The sequence below is a fragment of the Panthera tigris genome, chromosome F2 (genome assembly GCF_018350195.1).
Source record: "Panthera tigris isolate Pti1 chromosome F2, P.tigris_Pti1_mat1.1, whole genome shotgun sequence".
Classification (NCBI taxonomy): Eukaryota; Metazoa; Chordata; class Mammalia; order Carnivora; family Felidae; genus Panthera; species Panthera tigris.
Genome location: NC_056676.1, coordinates 7,766,613 through 7,788,325, shown reverse-complemented (window position 1 = coordinate 7,788,325; position 21,713 = coordinate 7,766,613). Strand labels below are relative to the sequence as shown.

Here is a 21,713-nt window from a genome sequence, read left to right as displayed (position 1 = left end):
CTTTCCAGCATGTCCTAAGCTATATAATCACATGATCAGGGGCACACATAGAAGCAAATCATGAGAAAAATAACCATGCTATAGATATACATGATTCTTAGAACTTAATACTTGGGATAAAAAATCCAGTAGATCAGAACCCATTGAATGTCATGAGCCTTAAAAACACATTTGGAAATCACTCGGTCTCTCTGGAAAAACTACATTTTGTAGAGATACCACTGAACTAAAAAGAAAAACCATAGTCCATATTTTTCATTGAATGCCTACCCTCACCACCACCCCCCCCAAAAAAAAACTATTAAAAAAAAAAAAGACGGAAGTTGGCAAGCCCTTCCAAAGCAAATTGTATCTACTTGGTGGGGGAGGGGGGGAAGGGGGGGGTGCATTTTTTAAATAGGCAGAGGGGAATTTTTTTTTTTTTTTGGAAATAAACATTTGGAAACGCCTTTATAAAAGCTAGTTGGGTCTGATTCTGAAATTTTTGAATTGTGTGCACTTGAGAATGAATTTTCTAGCACTTGCACATGCTAGACTTGTATAGAGTTGGTCCTCTGAGACAAGGTTTAGGACTTGAATTTGAAGTTGTGTCACATAGACGTAAATCTTGCTGGTCTCAGAGAAAGTGATGTGACTGACAGAGAGGTTTGGCCTTGCATACTTGTAGCTGAATTCATAATTCGTGAACATATGTGGAGGAGAACTCTAGTATATGCAAAGCATGACTGCGTGCAAAATGAGGATATAAATACAGGTTAATTACATACTATTCACACGGGGCTGGAGCCTACTTAGTATTCTTTAGTGTCATGCATTTCCCAATGGAAAGGATATGTATTTTACTAGGAGGTTATCAAATCAAAGTGACATATTATGGATAAAATTGAACCACGGTCTCTGTGTTTGAAGTTTGGTGTGAAATATCAATCTCAGGAGTAGTTTATCAGAAACCTAGCCCAGGTCAAGAAAGCATGAATATTGTTTCCCGCGTGTATATTCAGTCAGGTCTATGAAAGGAGCTGATATGCCCCACGAAGAGGAGTAAGACGTGGCGGCAAAAGTACAAGATAGGGAAGCCAAAGTCATGATTCTAGACTGCTGATACTTGCTATTTAGCAGCTGCGTGCACTTGGGCAAGTCTGCTACCTCCCTGAACCTCAGTGAGTTCATCTTCAAATGAGAACAAGGGTAACACCTACCTTGAGAGGCTGGCGAGAAGACTGGATGATTTAATATGAGTAAATGTGCTTTGCAAGCTGGAACCGCACTTAACAAAGATTTAGTCCTTATTGTCATGATCAAATACTATTTATTAAACCACCAAATAAGCACAGCATGTCACTAGGCCTTAAGCAAAGCAGGAAGCAGGGAAGACAATGGGCTTTATTCACATTAGGGGTTTTATCTCCCAAAGAGTCAAGTTTTTACCAGCAGGTAATCTTATTTGCAAAATCCATTAAGTCAGCCCGCTTCTGCAGTGACACAACTCACTGCCCTTCCTATGGTAACTTCTAGTAAATTCTTAGTATTTTGAGCCATTTCACTTAGGATTTTCCTCTTCCCACTTCTCAACAATTGAGTCCTGACGTTACCTAGAGCAGCCCTGCCCAACAGAAATATCATGCGAGCCACACACGTACTTTTAGTTTTCTGGTGGTCACATTTATAAAGTATAAAAAGCAACAGGTGAAATTAATTGAAACAACATATTTTATTGAACCCAATATATCCAAAATGTTATCGGCTCAACACGTAATCAACATGAAAATTATTAGGGAGATCCCCTTTTTTGCCCCCCCTCCCCAGGTCCTCAAAGTCCCCAGGGAATTTGGCCCTTGCAACACACATTTCACAGGCTCAACGTGCGACGTGCAGTTCAGGGCCACCATATTGAAAAGCCATGCAGGTCTCCAGCCTGGCAGGTGACCACACCTACTGATGGCGCAAACCTAGAAAAATTAACTTAGTCACTCTCCATGGAAACCCTTAAAGAACACTGATGGAAACAATCACATTCTAGCACATAGATGGGGGAAGGAGCCCTAGCAACATAAGCGACAGCATAGCAACACCAGCTGTTGTACGAAAGGGAAATTAGAAAACTACTACTCTGAAGAGAAGCATTTCTGGGAAGGTCCGCCGTTCTCTATTTTGGGTGGTATGAACTAAGGCAACTGGCAATACCTTTACACAACCATGCATTTGCTAAGGCGCAGTTCTCGTTCTCTTTTCATTCCACAATACAGACACGGACGTATTTTGTCCTCAAGTTGAATGTCCTATTTCTCACTTAGGGTGACAAACAGCAAAGCATGAAATCCTCCCATGATCTCGCTGGCCTTGTCGGTCTTGGGGTCACTGGGAGGGACTGAACTGCATGAAGCAGATTGGCCATCAGACATCTCTCGTATTATTTTATAAAAATATCCTGCTAACTCCTGGCCAGGGCCTAGCCTTGCGGGCCTGGAGGCCTAGTTCCATTTTCTTCTCTTCCTCCCTTAGTTCTTCCTTCCCTTTGCAGAGGCAGAGGCTCCTTGGTCTATCAGACTAAAAGCTGGGGGTCAGAGATGCCCACAACCTGAACTCCCTCCCCGCTGTCCAGACAGCCAGGGAGGGTGAGGTCCTTTGCTCACCCTCGGGGCTGCTGCTTTTTCAGAAACTTCGGAACAGGAAGGAATAGCACAAACAGCCCAGCTCCACCTGTCTGAGCACAGACAGCAATCATTACACCTTGGCAGGAACAGCCACCCTGCATCCCTCCCCTCTGTCCGCTTACTCTGATGGCACTGCCTTCCTTAGTGTCTACCTATTTCCCCCTCTCACCACGCCTTGTCCATTCCATCCCAAGGGCATGAGTACTTACAGAACTGTGAGAGATGGGTGGCCAATGTGCTGACTTAATTTCCTAGAGTTCGGTTGTGAACAACAAAACTATAAAGTAATGGATTTTTCATAAAGATTTTATTAAAACCGTTCACTTTCTTTGCCAATGGGAGATTTCACATCTTCGTTTACAGTATTGCCTATAAGGAGATCCCACTGTTGCCATTTCCAAGTACCAGCCCTTGCTTTCCTAGTGGGTGAGCTGACTTTGGTGAGAAAGCCCGTTAACACATCCGGATCGACCATATTTTCCGTTGATATCCAGCACAGATTAATCTTCCTTCACCATTTCAGCTGAAGGGGATTCCTCCCCTGTCTGCTTCTCAAACTTCAATCCCCAGGGGATCCTGTTCAGCTATGGGTCGTGATTCACTAGGTGGGTCTAGGTGAGCCTGAGATTCTGCATCGCTGACACACTTCCAAGTGATGTGGCTGCACTGGCTCAAGATCCTACCTTGTATTGTAAGGCGATAGCTCCACTCTTAGCACAACATCACAGACAGATTTGGTGCTATGAACATGACTTGCCTCCTTCCCTAGGAGAGCATATTCTTTTTTAAAATGTCTTCCTTACGATGATTTCAAACAGATGTTTGTGGAATCCACGATCGAAAGGCTATCACTGTGGTCACTTATTTTTTATCGTTCTATTCTCAGCAACTGATTACAGCGACCAAGTGGTGATTTAGTCGATAGACTGCTAATGAATTTGTACGTATCAGTAGCAGTTGAGTGAGAACCTGTCATCCCAGCTCTGCGACCTCCCCTCATTGCCATCAGAACTAGACCTCCATGGGATGCCTGGGTGGCTCAGTCAGTTAAGCATCAGACTCTTGATTTCAGCTCAGGTCATGATCTCATGGGAGCCCAAGTCTTGAGGTCAAGCCCCATGTCAGCACGGAGCCAGCTTGAGATTCTCTCTCTCCTCCCTCTCTCTCTGCCTCTCCCCACCCCTCTCTCAAAACAAATAAATAAACATTAAAAAAAAAAAAAAAAAAAACTAGACGTCCAGTCCGTACCCTTACTCTCAACATCTGACCAGGCAGAAATTGTATAATGAGAACATAAATGAAGCAAATTTCCCTTTAGTTTTTTGAAGCAGTTATATAGTTTGCCTTTGTGATGCCCTTGATTTCAGATTCTCACCTACCTTTACTATCAACAAGTTTGTTTCTGCACCTCACTTGGATTCCCAGGTTTCTCTTATGTTACCATGAGTGGTGATGTGCCTTGGCCACTGATTTCATACCTACTTCTGATTTGTGTTTTAACCCAGGACTCTCGGGTCAAACACCTTCAGACTACAGACCCCACTGGTGCCCTCAATATCCAGTTAACCTAAACGTGACTATTTCACAACTGGAGTTTTGCCCCTTTGTTCCTAGAACAAACTCCTCTAATGGATCTTGTCTGGTCTGCCTAATGAAGTGTTGCTTTAAGCTTTGCTGTGATGAGTTTTAAAATGGTTGTCAGTACAATTTTCCCACTCGCACTACCAGGGATCGAAATTTCAGCCTCTGATTTTGGAACAAAATTTTCCATTTTTGTTCATTTCTCTCGCGGCCAAATTTCTCTCAGGGCTCATAAATGCATGCCTGATCTTCAATACCCTCATCTCCTATGAGCAGATGAGAGAGTGGATGTCAATGATAGAGTCCAGGGTATTTGGTCATGCTTCCTTGACAGAAACTTCAGGTCTCCTCCCTCTTACTCATTTGATTCCAGCCTTATGTATGCTTTCATTAGAATAGTGTTACATTACCTGCTGCTGTGTAGAACTCAATTTTTCCAACCCAACCATCACCAAATCAAGAAAAATCCTGTAGGATATATCTGTGACTGCTACTCTTAATAGTAATATGTCCCCTGGAAATATGAAACCCTATGGGACGTACTTCCTAATTTAGAGTAGAATAATGGAGCCAAGTGCTGTAACTCTCTTTGGAGAGTCTTCTGAAACTGACCTACATTTACAAAAATAATTGGTATTAATTTTACTTTTGTAAAGCAGGAAATTAATTAATGAGCTGAAAAGGTACCAAAATAAAGAAACCTCTGCAAATCCTTTCCCCCGCTTTGCTAAAGAATCATTTATTTCTTCAGTGTTACCATTTCATCGATCCAGTGGCCGGGCCATAAACCAACGGTAGAAATAATGGAAGATCACTTTGTTACTGTTACAGCTACAGGGGCTACCTTTGTTTTGATTATTGGCTCTCTGTTACTGAAAAAAGACCTGAACTGTAAAGAATCCCCATATCTTTATTCACGACTGTCATCCGAAGTCCTACTGCTCTTTATATGGATGAAATCTCTCAGACTGGTGGTTCAGAAAGGTGACTTTGTCCGAGTGTACTTGGGAAGAAGCCAAATCAAAGTCATCCCAAGTCTTTTTAGACCCGTATTCACTGTAGATCCTATTTTTTCTATCTATGCATGATTTTCTGTTTGACTAATCCTCACCCGCCCCACACACTGCCCACTGCTCTGTTTATATAAAAGGATTCCCCTGGCAGGAAAACAGGGCATGTGCATAAATTAAACAAAAGAAGTAGAACTGATTCAAACAGCCTACTTATGAATCATGAAGAAGAAAAAATAGTTTGACACACTTCGGATCATTTTAAAATAGATGCTTAAAATTTTTTTTAAAAAATTAAATATCTGAAATGTTGTCGTGGGGCTGAAAATTGTTCAGCTTCATGACAGAGAGCTAACATCCTAGAGATCCAGGCAATTCCTACCCAAGAAAGGTTAATGCATTGCTCTCTGAGTGACAGACCCCTATTCTTTAATGAGGACAGGCCTGGATATAGTGTCTTTGTTTAGAGTTTAAATTCAATTTCTACCATATTAAATCAGGGACAGTGTAACCGAGGACAGGCTTTTAATTTCAAAGCCCACCTAGCTCTGACAACAGCCTTCTCGTTGACATAACGTATAGTTCTTTATAAGCCAGTGAAGCATTGTTTTTATTTGCTAATCATAGCACCCCAACTGTGCCTACCTCGCTACATGAAATGGAAACGGTAATTTTGGCTTCCCAGGTCTATATGATAGATACCTTAGGTTTAGTGATATGGGAACACTTCCCACATCAGCGTCAAATACTTAGATATGGGTTTTTATGAATATGGTGTTATTTGATTGTAAGTAAAATTCAGAAATGACACAAAGTAAGTTACATTACACGAACACGCTTAAGATTCTGTCTGCATGTATGGATCATACCAGTTCCTAAATGTTAGACGCTCATATCGTCAACTCTGGAAAGTCCCTTGTAGGTAACCAGAGAAACGCCATTAATGATGATGTCCTTGGAAGAACACATACAGACTTTGTGGTGCTTACTCTGGGGACTGGGTAAACAGGAAGAATTTATAGTAAAAGCAAGAATTTTGGACCTGGAAAGGAACCTTGAATATTATTTTTTGACCGATCACATCATATAGATAGAAAATTAAGGCTTGGGAGGAGGAAACCAAATGAAGATTTAAACTTTGCGGGGACCCAGGGAGATGCCCTCTGCCATCATGCTGACACACGTAGCCCAGAGCACTGAGGTGACCTGCCTGGGGTCTGGGCTATCAAGCAGCCAGTTCATCCCTTCTGACTCCTCACCTAGTCCACTGCCCCCAAAGGAGCTGCCTCTGGAAAGAAGATCCGTCACCGATATTCTACTGGGACCCATCATCTTAGGGTTGGAAAGGAAGTAATGCTGTCCTTCGGATCACTGCCTCTAGAAAACCTCTGGACTGATTTATTTCCACTTGAACCCTTCTTTAGTTTCCTTGGCAACCAGTAATCTATATTAGTTCTGTGGATATACTAGACGTGAAATTACTGGTTTACGGTGGTAAGAAGTATGACAGACACGGGAGTGGCACGAGTAATAGCAGAAGCTACAAACCTTCTTTGCATAGACAAATAGAAGCACCAGAAAGAGCAAAATCATTCCATACATAAATATACCCTCAGGCAGTCAAGTGTAGGGAAGGAGAAAGTGAAAAAGTTTTATCCCAAAGCTTTCCCAGGCTGCCTTTTCCATCAGCAAGCACAGAAATGCCAAGCTGGGCTTCTGGATGCATCTTTCTCTGAGCAGAACTAGCACTTTATGGGATTTATCCCCACTTCCTTAATGCTGGCGATCTGAAAAAAAAAAAAAAAAAAAAAAAAGAGCTGGGGCAAGGAGGGATATCGTTTCTAGATAACAACACCCCTTCTGATGCGCTGCACCCTTAGAAACTCAAGAAGCAAACAGCCCCCTTCTCATAGAGAAGAAAGAATAATGCCTGGGCTTCATTCACAGGTCAGTAAATAGTCACTGAGCATGGAACCTCCACAACCATTGGAGTAACTTCCCAAGGACGGGCCCGTGGTCTTCCTTCCTGACCGGCCATGCCACCAATTACCAGTGACACCGGCATATAGCCGGAAGGAAGTCACTCGGTGGTGGTCAGAATTGTGCAATGCCATTCAACAGGATTTGTTCTTCCCTGACATCCTTCAACACATTACAACTATTTTATAAGATTACACCTGACAAGCACTTTCTCATGACTGGTAGCACACTGCACCTTGTGTCTGATAACACCTAAGACTGAGACTTCTAATTCTAATTCCTGATCTTGCTTCCATGGGCCTAGTTAGGGTGTCATTCAAATTCTATAGCAAGTCAAGCAATGTGCTAATTGGATTAGCCAGTGAGTTCATACAAAGGGGAATCATTCTGTACCGGTTACCCAGTGATTGGTGTTATTTAATATCACAGGTAAACGATTTCGCTCAAGCTGTAAAGTAGAGAACACGTTTAACAGCAAGATGTGTACTTGGATACGCAAACATTAAAGAATTTTTTGCAAGTGACTGAGCAAAGACCCTCAAAGCTACTGAGCCAAGGAGTTGCGGATACTGTTCAAAAATGATAGCATCCACTTGTATAGATACTTTTAACTACGCTATGCAGGAAGTCGGCAAATTCCATCAGAATGTAATAACCATAAAATCCGTTTTCACCCTTATAAGTAAACAGTATATGGTTCAAGTGAGTGGGAAAAAAAATACAATTTTTGCACTAGTTATTGCAAAGATACTGAAATAAGTATTTCTATCACATAGATTTATGCATAAATTATTCCAACACATAGAGAAGCCACAGTAAATGCACAGAGGACTGTCTGGTTGTGTGTGGATTTATATCTGTTAGGTAACTCAGAGATTTAAATAGCAAGGCCAGCACTCAAGGATGTTACAGAGACTTGTGGTGCTCTAGGGAAGATAGCGGGTCCATAAACCAATGAACAGATCTCAAAGTAACATAACTGCAGTGTTCCAAGCAAACTCCTGCTTCTTCCATCCACGAGAAAGCAAAGATCAGTCTACTATGTTTGGAGCAGCATGTAATTGATGATGGAAACTCTCATGAAATCTCAGGGCTGGAGGATGATCTTTTAGTTCAACCCTCTGCATGATACTTAAAAGTTTTTTCTGCTACAACTCTGCGTCCATTTTTCTAAATGATGCTTAGACACTCCAATGTTGGGGAACTCGCTGCTGATAAGGAATCATACTTGATCTCTGGATGCCTTTGACTAGCTAAAAACTGCTTCCTTACATTGACTCAAAATCTGTCCATCTTACCCCAGAGGGCCCACACCCAAGTCCAGTGCCTGGCCCTCATTACAACCCTTCAGTACTTACCAGGGAGCTCTTAACTTCTCAGCCTTCTCTTCTACCTAAGGACCCTCAATCTCATCAACGATTTTCTCATGTGGCCTTTTTTCCCCTCCCACATCAGTACCGAATTCTAACCTAGAATTGGTGCAGAACTATATGACCTGGACAGAAAACACACTTAACATTCTCTGTCTCAATTTCCACATTTGCAAAATGAAAGGGCTACCTCAGAGATTACTCTGAGGATCAAAGCCCTCAGAAAATTGAAAAAGCGTTACAAAAACAGAAAGAACAAGTTTCCAAGGACAAGGAAACCTAAATTCGAATAACACGAAGACCACCGTATCCTAAGGAAAATGTCTTCCAAAGGTAGCCAGAAATAAACTTTTGCCAAGAGTTTACTTTAGCATAGGGGCACCTGGGTGGCTCAGTCAGTTAAGTAGTGGACTTCAGCTCTGGTCATGATCTCACGGTTTGTGAGTTCAAGCCCGCATCGGGCTCTGTGCTGACAGCTGGGAGCCTGGAGCCTGCTTTGGATTCTGTGTCTCCCTCTCTCTCTCTCTGCCTCTCCCCTGCTCCCACTCTCTCTCTCGGTCTCTCTCTCAAAACTTAATAAACATTAAAAAAAATTTTTTAAAAAAGAGTTTACTTTGGCATAAATCCAGGAACAATTTCAACCGATCTGTTTTTCTGAAAAAGCACTCCCCAACTTGTTGAGCCTATTTAGGCACTCCAATTACATCCAAACTTGATCCTTTTAAAATCAACGAATTTTAACAAATGAAAAAGACATGACTGAATCCAAAAGGATCTGATGATGTATCCTCTGAAACTGAACTACGCACCATTCCTTTGGCTAAAACAATGTTTTAACGCTTTTGTAACAATCCCTCCCCTCCCTGGCTCTTATAATCCAGGTTTCCTCCATGCTTTCAGAATAAAATCTAAATCCCCTTCATTGTCTACCCAAGGAATTCTCCTTCCTCCTCTCTAGCTACTATCGCTCATTCACTCTCTATTCAAAGGACACACTTAACCTGCCTTGTTCTCTCTTCCCCGCCCCACCCCTACCCCCATGCCTTTACACAAAGTCATAGCCAAGGCTCTGCAGCCATTGCCCCGCTTTTTTCAGACAGCAGATTTTCTCCTCATTCAAACCTTTGCTCAAACCTCCCCTCCTCCAGAGTCTCATCGGAATCACCAAGATGGTTTGAGGTTCCTGTTTCTTTCCTAGTACTTATTTCCTTGTATTGAAATTGTTTGTTTGTTTTTCTGTCTTCCTCGCCAGACAATGGAATCCTTAAAAGATGATGTGTATTTTATTCATTTGGGGGTAATTAGTAACTAGAACAGTGCCTTGCATAGAGTAAGTCCTCACTATATGCAGAATGAATAAGTTAATTAATATGCAGTAGAGGGAAACACAAATATACAGAAAAGTAACCATTCAATGAACTGAGGAAAGGGCATCAATCTTGCCTGACCTATATCAGAATTCAGAACTAACTCCAAATCGATAAAGTACTTTTTCAGTGGTCGGAGGTGTAACCTGTATGCTATTTCCCTACCCATTCTTGATTGCTAGAACCTCTTTTATCATTTGCAAGGCACTTTCCATGCATTCACCTGCATCGCGCCGTTTAATCATTAATGCCACTGCAAGACCCTGTTACCCAACTGGGATTTAATGCGGCAAGCTCAGCATGAGGAGCACTGGACTTAGAGTCAGACAAGCTGAGCCCCAGGCCCTATTCGGCGGGTTGACTCCTGGTGTGTTATTGGACACATTTCTTACCCCGTCTAAACCGCAGCTCCCTCTCCCACTTTGCCATCCTTAGTGAAGGTCAAGTGTCATTGTTACACAATGTTGTCATTATTATCCAAGCTGGCATTTGGAGGCACCCAAACTGATCCAGAAAGAGCACAGACTTTGGGTATCGTGGGCCAGGCTTTGACTCCTAGCTATGTCACATAATAGCTGGGGAATTCTCTGAGCCACTTTTCTCATATTATAGAGATACTAATGATTTTTTCTCTTAGGTTCTTGTAAAGCGTAGTTGAGATAAAGAATATAAAAAACATTTGTAAATTTTTCAAGTGCTATATGACATTATTATTATTCATGGTTGGCCAGATTTAAGAACAACTTAGAACAGCATTGCTCAAAGTTCCCTGTGTGCCACAAGAGTGCTTAATAAGTATACCTTTGCAAAGTTATCGGTAACTACACATCAGCTTTTTTTTTTTTTTTTTTTGCATATCAGCTTATTAAAGGCTCTGAGAAGTCCTGCTGTAGAGAGATCTGTTTAATTCCATTCAAGCTGCCCTTTTCCAATTGCCCTTTTCCAATTTATTTGAATATGGAACACATGTCGTACCTTGTGGAATAGCAAGCATGAGAAGAGGAGAAATGTTCTTTCACCAGGTCGTCACCACATGACTCTCATGATAGACATTCGGAAACAAAAACCAAAATAGTCAAAGACTAAAAACACTCCCCGTTCGACCATCTACTCACTTATTGTATGCAATATGCCTGCTTGCTAGAAGACAACCAAAAAAGTATATACACGCATACACGGGAAAAACTGAGTTAGACTTTTGAGAGGAAGTCATAAATTCTGAAGGAAGGAGGCATCCAGATACAATTGATTATGGGTGCGAAGACTTAAAAACTGTTCCAGCTGGGCATTTGTGATTCCCACTGGCTAGACTGCACTCTTAGTAACTTCTGGACTCGTATGAAATGAACAAGAAAAAAAATACTTGTTCATCTGCACACACATTTCCTTTAAAGTCGTGATTGCTCTTTTCACATGGTAGCAAAAGCTCACTTCATTATTTCAAATGGCTCTTTCTCAGAATCAACTCTTGTGACTTTAAAAGCCGCCATTAATTTCCCATTAGTAAACTTTAATTAAAATGAATATGTATCATTGCTTTCAGCAGTTGCATTTGTAATAAATGTATAAATACATTCAAATCTTGCCCAAAATGTTTCAGATAGCTATTTCTGAACAAGCAAACACTTTGATGTTATTTCAAAGGACTGTATCTACAGAAAGCTTTTAGAACCTTGCCCTTACCTAAAATAACTAAAATTTCATGGAAATACAAGGGACAGTTACCAACCTAGCTAAAATCTATTTTATTGATCTCAGAAAGTAGCATGTTAAAACATGAATGATGGCCCCTGAGCTTTGAACCATTCAGTACCTCGGTGTTTCTGCAACATTTGTGCATAATGCATTGAAAAGAAAAGCTAGAAGAAGCAGAGGGGTGTTCTTAATTTAAAGAATCCTAATGGTCTAAGATAATGATCTAATACAACAATCTGTGATGAACTGCCTTTCACCAGCTTATTATCAAAGATGGACCTACTGCCCAAAGTTGCATTCCAATACTCTACACTCGGAGAAGCTGAAACAATTTAGAAGGCATCTGAGTGTTAAACTCCATGAATTTTCCGATCCCTTTCCAGTTTCCTACATTAGGCTAAAGTTTGTTTAAACATACTTTATAAGGAGAAAACGAGGTTGAGTCTTAGACCATACTTCCATCAAGTTACCCCACTGCCCCCCGAATATCGTAACTAGAATCCAAGAACAGGTGGATTAGATCATTCAGACTTCCATGTTAAACACAATATTCTGAAAATGTGGGCAAATATCTGAAAATATTTTCAACAATACTTCCTCCCAGGGAACCATGCAGTAGCAGAAAAAACCTCAAAACCCTGTAGAAATACTTAACAAAAGGAGTCTTGTGTAACCACAGTTTCTCTAAGAGTTGGGTGGGTCACTGCGTTTTTCAGACAGCCTGTGACTTTCCTTGTGCATTTGACCTTACCCTTCTTTCCCTCCGCCTCCTAGATCAGCTTTTCTGTATGGCCAGTTGACCCAGTGGCTGTGGTCTCACTGAGATGTATGTGGGCCCTTTTCTTTTCCTAATTTTTTCTCACTTTCTGCATTTTATCTCCTGAGATAACTAAATGTCAATGTTCAACTGGGAAAATGTTTGGTTTCGACAGTCTAGTAAACATAATGATAATGAAAATTATTTTTCAGGTCACAGAATTTGATAATATATTTTTCATAAACTATCAATCTGGAGGAAGCATGGGCAGTTCTTCAGCTAATAAGAGAAGTGGCTGCATTATTTACATACATCTAGACATTTCAAAGGTGATTGAAAAGTAAGTGATTTCCAAATCCGGCACAAAGTTTGCAAAAGTCACCAAATGGAATGGTAAGCATGTAAGCTTCATTTTCCACATTATCAGATGGAAACTACTAATCATAGGCACCTCACCACTAAACAATTTCAGTGATCAATGTGAACATTTGAGTTCTTCATCAAATCTGAATGGCTTCATATAATAATGGCTGCATATAAGGCTTCATAATGGTCATTCATGGAACATACAGCTATCACATTTAACTGACATTTCAAAGTCCTTTGAGTCCAAACTATGGATCTTTCCAACACTGACGGGTCTGACTGCCTCTCATATACCACTTTTCCAGAAAGTATCCGTTTGGAAAAAAAAAAAAAAAAAAGTTTCGCAATTTGAAAGTTTGCCGTCTATGGCAATGTTCATCCTGCTTCACAAAGCAACGACAGTCCCAGGAAAGGTTGCAAAATAACCACCCTTGCTCTTCTCCACGAAAACACTATCGTTCGCCGCAAAGAAAACAAGTGTTTCGTCCCATTCGACAAATTCTCTGAGTTGTTTCCACATGGGAAACATGTCCTCGGCACACTTAATGATTTATAAAGCCTTTATCACAAAGATAACTACAAATGAAACGGAAAAGGACACTGGCATACCAGCACGTAAGCCCCACGTTGGTGCACTTACTAGGAAGTTTCCTCATTTTACTTACACTGCATACTTCTGAGCACTCTGTTTCATGATATTCCTAAATCTAGGCAGTGACCGCTCAAATGACGGCTCCCTCTGCCCAGAGAGTTTAGCTTTGTATTCCAGTGTCTAAGTGGAAGTGATATCTGTGTAAAAAGACTTGGTACATCAGATGACAAGTAGCAGAGCGACCAATGAAGATGCCAAGTCCGATTAAAGTTTACAAGACGCGCCACCCCTTTTCTAAGGTTTCTTAGTTATGTGAGAAATCAGAATGTGGGGTTATTGCAAGCTAAGCAGAAAAGACATCATAAAAGTGAACCTACTCGTGGTTGGAGATAGGTACAAATATAGATTATAGATCTAGATATAGGTGTCGGTATTCTCCGAAAAAGGACAAGCCGTCTGCCCACTAAGCTTTTTACTTGGAGCACAGTACTTCTCCTACCAGTGAGCATTCCAATGTGGGTACTTCTGAGCAGTAAGAATTGCCATATAACTAGAATTAGCAACAGGGAACAAAAGAAGCCATCCAAATGGCAATATACCCCGCAAATTCAACATAATAAAAAAGGATTTTTAGAAGACGTGACAGGAATCCTCTCCCGGCCACTGAAACAGTATCACTAAAAATGGGGAGGGGGTAGCATATAAACAGAGAGAAGCTGGTGAAGCAGCGTGGGGACACAGAGGGGAGGGATGGGTTGATCAAAACCACTTTGCTGCCTGTCTCTTGCTTCTCACTTCCCTCCCACCTTAGGTTGTGATCACAAATCTTAAAAATGCAAAACCCGGTATAAGAAAAAGAAAAAGAAAAAAACCCCACACACTGAAAGAGTGTGACTAGGGTTACTACCTCAGCAACCCTAAAGGATTTTCGTGCAAAAGCAAAGCAGTGAGGCTGTTATGTGGTTAGCAATAGCAGTTCTCCCCCGTCCCCACCCCTGATACGGTACCTCCAGATCTGCCCGAGCTGCAAGATGTGGATCAGTGACTGCAGGAGCCAGATGCAGAAGGAGCAGGACGCAGACCTGTGTTTGCCGCTGGCCCGGGTGGCCCCGCTACTGTTGCTGCCGCTGTTGGCGGCGGCGATGTTGCTCTTGCTGGCGTTGGACGCTTGCCTTTGCGGCGTGGAAGGACGAGCCTCGCCTTCCGCGGCTGCAGACCCACTGCTGGCCACAGTCTTGCAATCGGCTCCAGGCTGCGGGCAGCTGGAGGCGGCTGCGGTCGTGGCGCTGTCCTCGGTGCTGAAATCGTGCGCGAACCAGCGGAAGCTGAACACTTGCACCGAGAGCGAGCCGAGCACCACGAAGAAGAGCGTGAGCCCGAACCACCAGCGCTGGCCGCGCAAGTAGTAGTCCACGGCGAGCCAGATGTCCGTGCCCACGTCCGCGAAGTACACGGCCACGGCGGCCAGGATCCAGAGGCAGTCCCACAGCGAGTAGCGCCGCTGCTCCCTGCCCAGGCGCAGGCACAGCGCCGCCGAGCCCGCCCCGCTGCCGCCCGGGCCGCCAACGCCGCCGCCCGGGCCGCCCAAGCCCCCGGAGCCGCCGCCCGAGCCGCCGCTCCCGGCACAGCAGCAGCAGCAGCAGCGCGAGCAGCCGCCGCCGTCCGGGCAGCAGCCGCCCCCGGCCGCCTCCTCGTCCTCGGCTCCCGACCCCGACGGCAAGCCCGGAGCCAATCCCTGCACCGAGCCCGAGTGGTCCGAGTTCTGCAGCGGGGTGAACGCCACGTCGCTGCTCTTCTTCATTTTCAGCCTCCCGTCTGACTTAGCGGCCATGATGCCTCCAAACCGGAGGAGAGCCCTCCTTTATCTGACACCTTTCCCCGCTGTCTCCTCCTCCCGCCACCTCCTCGCCTCGCCCCGGCTTCCCTCCCTGGCGGCGCGGCTCCCCCTCCTCCTCCTGCTCCTGCGCCGGCTCGCCCGCCGCCGCCCGCCGCCCGCCGGGCTGGGCGCTGGGCCGGGCTAGCGGCGCGCCTGGGGCCGGCAGGAGCGCCGCCTGGCTGCCTGCGCGGAGCCAAGCTGCTCGCGGCGCCCCGCGCGCGCCCCTGCCAGCCGCCCGCGCTCCTCGCCGTCCCGGCCCCGCGGCTGCCGCCCGAGCCGCCGCCGCCGCCAGCAGCAGGAGCAGCAGCGGCCGCCGCGGCGCTCCTCGGACCTGCACATTCCTCTCCTCCCCTCGCGCGCGCTCCCTCCTCCCGCTTCCTCTCCTCCACCAGCTGACTCCGAGGGAGAGGATGACCTCATCCCTTCTCTTCCAGCTGCCGCCGCTCCCACCCCGGCTCGGGAGGGGCGAGGGAGGAGGAGGGCCCCGGAGGAGGGGCCGGGCCCGAGACTCGCGGCTGCGGTGGGGGTGGGCGGCCGGCCGGTCCCGGGGGCCGGGGGGCAGCGGCCGAGAGGTCGACGAGGGACGGTCGAGGGCCCCCAGCTCACAGGATTTCGGGGGAACGCTGGGTGGATTTGAACGACACAGGGGGAGGGGCGGGAGGGCGCCGAGAGGAGGGGTCTCGGCGTCCAGCCCTCGCGGAGGTCGAGGAAGAGCCGGCAGGGGCGGGCGGGGCGGCGGCGGGGGCTCCGGGGGCGCAGGCCTCTTTGTATGCCGCTCTGATCTGCGGGTACCTGGACCAGGGCTGGGTGTGCAGCTGGGGCTGGCGACGGTTTGGGAGACGGGGTTTAACTCGGACACGAGGGCCCCGAATGCTGGCAGCGGCGGTGGGTGTGCCCGGCCTCGGGAGAGCTGAGAAGGGAGAGGGCGTGCGGGGCCCGCAGAGGCGCGGAGCGCAGCGCGGAACCGCCGGCCTGGAGTGCCGCGGCGAGGGGGCGGGTCCGCGGGGAGCCCCAGCCGGCGCCCTCGGGGGAGGGTGCGGTGGACCCCGGCGCCAGGAGCCGGGAGGTGGGGAGGTGGCCCAGGCCCCCTCTGCGACCCAAGCCCACGTCGCCCGGCCAGCACGCCCCACGCGCTCTCCGCCGCCGGGCAGCAGCCGAGCCAGGGGGAGCGGCGGGCCTGGCGGCTGCCCTCCACCCACTCCTCCCTCGGGAGGGAAGCGCAGCACCCCTGGCGGCGGCTCCCGGCGCCGCGGGGAAGCGGGGCGGGGCCGGCAACCCCGGGAAACTGTGGCCCCGCCGGCAGGTAGGCAGCGGCGGAGCCGCGAGCGGGCGCCACCTCCCCTACTCCAAAAGGAGAATGACCTTCTCTTAAAGCTGTAGGAGTTACGGACTTGAGGTGTGGTCCCCCAACTCCAGAAATGACTCGAGTGAATCAAATCTGTCATGGGAGTGGTTCGCCAAATGAGAAACGACGAGAATATAGGATATTTGGGGGCTTGGAAAAAAAAAAAAAAGATTCTTAAAAACCCAACACACGTAGGATCCTCATTTTGTTTTTAAAGCCAGAAAACTTAGTCTGATTTGTCTCGCTTAACTTTTGCAGTGTAAGTGACAGAGAGTGTAATTCTTTAATTACACTGTGACTCACATGTTTTAAGACCAGAGGGAAGTGAGGCAACACGTGTTACACTGCCATTAAGAGCTGCCACTTGTGGTCTTCTAAGTCTGGAGGCAAAACATAGCACCCTCCTCTCCTTCCCCGTTGTAGACACCAGGCTCCATTTGAACTAGTGTGTGCGCCATTCTTAATTAGTAGCATCATGAAGTAGAAATGCAGGGGAAAAAATTCTCTGCGCGTAGAAATAGCCACGCCGGGGGCGCCTGGGTGGCTCAGTCGGTTGGGCGTCCGACTTCAGCTCAGGTCACGATCTCGCGGTCCGTGAGTTCGAGCCCCGCGTCAGGCTCTGGGCTGATGGCTCGGAGCCTGGAGCCTGTTTCCGATTCTGTGTCTTCCTCTCTCTGCCCCTCCCCCATTCATGCTCTGTCTCTCTCTGTCCCAAAGATAAATAAACGTTAAAAAAAAAAAATTAAAAAAAAAAAAAAAAAAAAAGAAATAGCCACGCCTGACATCTGGTGGTGCTAGGGCTCATCGGCTGTTTTAGCACCAACCTGGACAAAGTGGAATTCGCCCCAGCCCTGGATGCGGCCTCCTTTATTCTTACAGGTGGCGGCCCTGGGCGCCGCCTTACTTGGCCTTTCCTGACTGTGTGGCAGGAGCCTGTAGGGCCACAGAGCCCCTGCCCCTTACATGGCATGTACAAATCCATTATGTCTAGCAAAAGTCATGGCCAAGTGGTGAATAAAGGTCAATGCAGTATCACGGAGCCAGACAGAACGCCAGGCAAAGGGCGTATTTTTAAATCTAACTTTCAACTCGGATCCTCCTGGAGCGAGAAAATCCTTTTTAGAATAACACTCTGGTGCTATTTCCCCAAGGTCCAAATCTAAGATTCCATCTCCAGGGCACTACCGCTCATCTTACTGTGTGCCAAACCACTGGGGAGAGGTATGATCTCTTAGGTGACCGGGTCCTAAGGGATGGAGTGTATTCTAGGTCAAATGCAGTGCCTTAACATTGTTCCAGGGAAAAGACCCTGCAGAGCATCTGAGCTTCTAAAGGCCTGGAGCTGACTGAAGGTTCCTTTAGAGCAGGGATGTTTCTTACTCGGTTGTATCCTGTGCACCTAGCACAGCACCTGCACAGACTATTTGCTCCGAAAATTACAGCTGAATGAATGCATGAGTTTATAGAAAGAACATTCCATAACTACGTTCTGTACTCGCTATGTTCCCATGGCAACATAGGAATTATGAGACTTACCCTGTTAGGTTCTAAGAAGGAAATAACTAGGGATGGTTTCCTTAATAATACATTTGCTCGAAACTGTCTAGACCCTTTCGGAAGTTTCTGTCTGGACCATCTCTGGAAATGTTAGTGGAAGTTGGTGGAAGGAGTGTACAAGTAGGTGATCGGAAGACGAACATTCCGTCCCATCCTGGTTCCGCTGCTTACTGGCCCCAGGATCTGGGCAAATTGCTTAATACACAGGATTAAGAGGAGGATTAGATGAGATAATGCATATTACTGGGCTTTGTATACAATATTGTTCCCGAGAGTCTCTAATCCCATAAGTCTATTATTCACATCTCAGGATGCGGATTTTAATATCACCTGCTCTATCATAATCGTGGCACTTGTCAAGACTGACGGACATAATGGTGAAGCGCTCAGGGTTTAGACTCAGACAGAGGCGCCCTTGGGCATGTTATTTAACCTCTCTGGCTCTCATGTTTATCACTCGTAAAATAGGGATGATAATAGTCTCTAGTATCCAATGTTGTCGCCAGGAATAAATTAAATGATACATGTAAACTAACACCACATCCAGTGTCCAGAACATTCAAACACTAAATACACAACATTCTGTTAATATTCTTCATGTTTCTTCCACCCCCTCATGTTTTCCTTTTTTTTTTTTTCTTTTAATGTTTATTTATCTTTGAGAGAGAGACAGAGACAGAGACAGAGCATGAGCAGGGAAGGGGCAGAGAGAAAGGGAGACACAGAATCCGAAGCAGGCTCCAGGCTCTGAGCTGTCAGCACAGAGCCCGACGCGGGGCTCGAACTCACAAAACCATGAATGCATGACCTCAGCATAAGTCAGACACTCAACTGACTGAGCCACCCAGGGGCCCCTTCCACTCCCTCGTGTTTCCTGGCTTAACTCTAAAATTTAATGTTCAGCTTGTCAACTCTCCCTAAAATCAGATTTCCTCAAAATACTGTCCTTGGACCAACTGCATCAGAATCCATTGGTTTTTGGTGCAGGTTCCTGGCCTTCTGTACTATAATCTCTCCTTCAATGATCTGATCCTCTACTGTATCTCAGAAGTTCACCTCCACTGTAATCTAAACCGTGACATTACTCAACGGCAGGCATCCCGCCGCGGCTACTCCCTCCCAAATGGTTCACCCATTCCCTCAAGTACCCTTGGATTCCTTTCTGCTTCATTCTCATGCCCTTTAACCTGATCTTGCCCTCACTTTTCTCCTTACGTAGCAGAACTTCCATAGTCAGCCATCATCAGCTCTTTCTCAAACACGTCCTCATCCCTGTTGTTCCTCCCACTCGACAAAACACCGAGCCTGTCCAAACCCTCTCTCCACCAACTGGAAGCCTAGGTCCCTCCAAGCAGCTGCAGTCAGAGGAAGGGTGCAGCCAGGCTGACTGAGCTCCTTTTTGGTCACAAAAAGCCTGCAGGGACCCCCCAGTCCTGCTCAGCCTCACACTGTGCCTTACTTGTCCCTTTTCTTCTCTACTCTTCTAAAGCATTATTTCTTTTTTTTTTTAATTTTCCCTTCTCCAACTTTACCTCCTTCCTCATCCTTAATCTCAGCTGATGCTTCCCATTTAACTGAGAAAAACGAAGCAATCAGAACAGAACCCACAAAACTCTCAGTACCTCCCAGCCTACCTACCGGCATTGGTACCAACATACTCAGCCTCCTGCCTGCACAAGGAGACCCCGCTTTCTCACCCTTCTCAATGCTCAAGAGCACAGCTCAAGGATAATTTCAACAATCATTGGTTCTCCCTCTGCTGGGTCATTCCAGTTGGCACACAAGCATGCTCTCATGTATCCACGAGTTAGAAAACAAAGCAACCCCCCCCCAAAAAAAAACCAAAACGCAAAACATACACCCCCAATTTTTTAATTCCAGTACCCTTTTAGGTACCACTAAATCTCCCCAAAACCTTTCACACAGAGTTCCTCTAGAGTTACCTAACCTGGCAGTCTTCAGTTCCTCTTCTCCTAACCTCTGGCACACTCTCAGATGAACCCAGGACAGCTCCAGAGAAACTGTTCTCACCAAGTGCACCCCATCTCTCTCTCTACTTTATTAAACATCCCACTTCTTATCTCACTCGGACCTTTCGGCAGCCTTGACCTAGTTGACCTCTCCCTCCCTGCTCACTGAAATATATTATTCACTAGGCTTTCACTGTACCACACACTCTTGGTTTTTTCTTTCTCAAAGCCTGCCTCTCTGCTAATTCTGGGTCCTTTGCTAATTCTTTCTCATTTCCTCTATCTTTAAATAGGCTCAGTCCTCAAATCTTTCTCTGTGTACTCTTGCTCCCTCGATAATTTCACGAAATCTTATGTTTTAAAATACCATCTATATGGTGATGACTCCCCTATTTATTTCTCCAGGCTGGATATGCCCTGGACCCCAGAATACATCAAACAGCTTTCTCAACGTCTGTACTTGGATGCCTAATGGACATCTCAAATTTAAATAGTCTGAAATTGCACTTCGAGTCCTCCCACACCCCTCAAAATCTGTTCCTCCTTCCTTATTTCAGTTAATGGAAACTCTTTCCTTTTGTTTCTCAAACCAAAGAATTGTAGAGTCATTCTTGGCCACTTCCTTCTCTTAGACCCTATATCTAATCCGCCAGAAAATACTGTTGGCTCCGCATTCAAAATCTATTTTTATTTGACCATTCCTTGCCATCTTCCCTGACGCCACTGTGATTAGATTCACAGCTATCTCCCTCCTGGATTCCCGTCTCCCTCCTGGTCTTTCTGTGTCCTCCCTTGCTTCCCCTACGGTCAACATGGCAGTCAGAGGGATCCTTCAGATGAGCACGCCGGGTCATGCTATTCATTGATTCACATCAGTGTCGGCTACATAACTTGTGGGGCCCAGTACAAAATGATAATGCAGGACCCTGGTCAGGGGCAAGGAAGCCAGTCTCCTTCCCCGTGAACCTCTGCTTCAACCCATAGTGGATAAACAATCCTTAAGAGATTGCAGCCTTCACACTGGGACATGCTGAATACCTGCATCCTCAGTGGGCAAGAGACCCCTGCTGAAGGCTCCTAAAGCTGCCAGCCCGAGAAGGGGAGGGCTACCACCGTGCCTCGCCCTGAAATGCCATGGAGCATACACCTGACGGCAACACTCCTCGCTTCATACCCGGGGCTCCACTAAAGGTGGGGGATAGCAGTGGTACTGGGACACAGGTGAAAGTGTGGAGTGGGAGGTCAGGCAGGGCTAGAGCACCAGGAGGGGGTGAGTGGGTGGCAGAGAATCCATCCTAGGGAAGCAGGGAGGCCACTTGTGAGCTGAGGTTCCAAGTCTTTGGCACATGCTTCATTATCGGATCGGAATTCACTTACAAAACACAGATTCAAAGAACAAAAGGTGGCAAATGCAACGCATTAAGGTGCCCTTCTAAGCATGGAGCCCTGTGCACCTGCACTGGTCACACACTCACGAAGTCAGCCCTGACTCGTATTTGTCCAACATCTTCCCGTCTTTCACCGTATAAAAAGAAACATTTTCATATTGGCATGCAAAGCCCTACGTAATCTGACTCCCGGGCGGCCAGTTTC

General features: G+C 46.0%; 1 protein-coding gene across 1 annotated transcript in view; it reads right to left on the bottom strand.

Moving 5' to 3' along the window:
* Positions 1-15,203, bottom strand: part of XKR4 (XK related 4) — a 413,265-nt gene extending 398,062 nt beyond the window's left edge. The window contains exon 1 of the mRNA XM_042973574.1: positions 14,380-15,203. Within this exon, the coding sequence (XP_042829508.1) occupies positions 14,380-15,203 (824 nt within the window). The remainder of the gene's footprint in view (positions 1-14,379) is intronic.
* Positions 15,204-21,713: the final 6,510 nt, after the last annotated feature.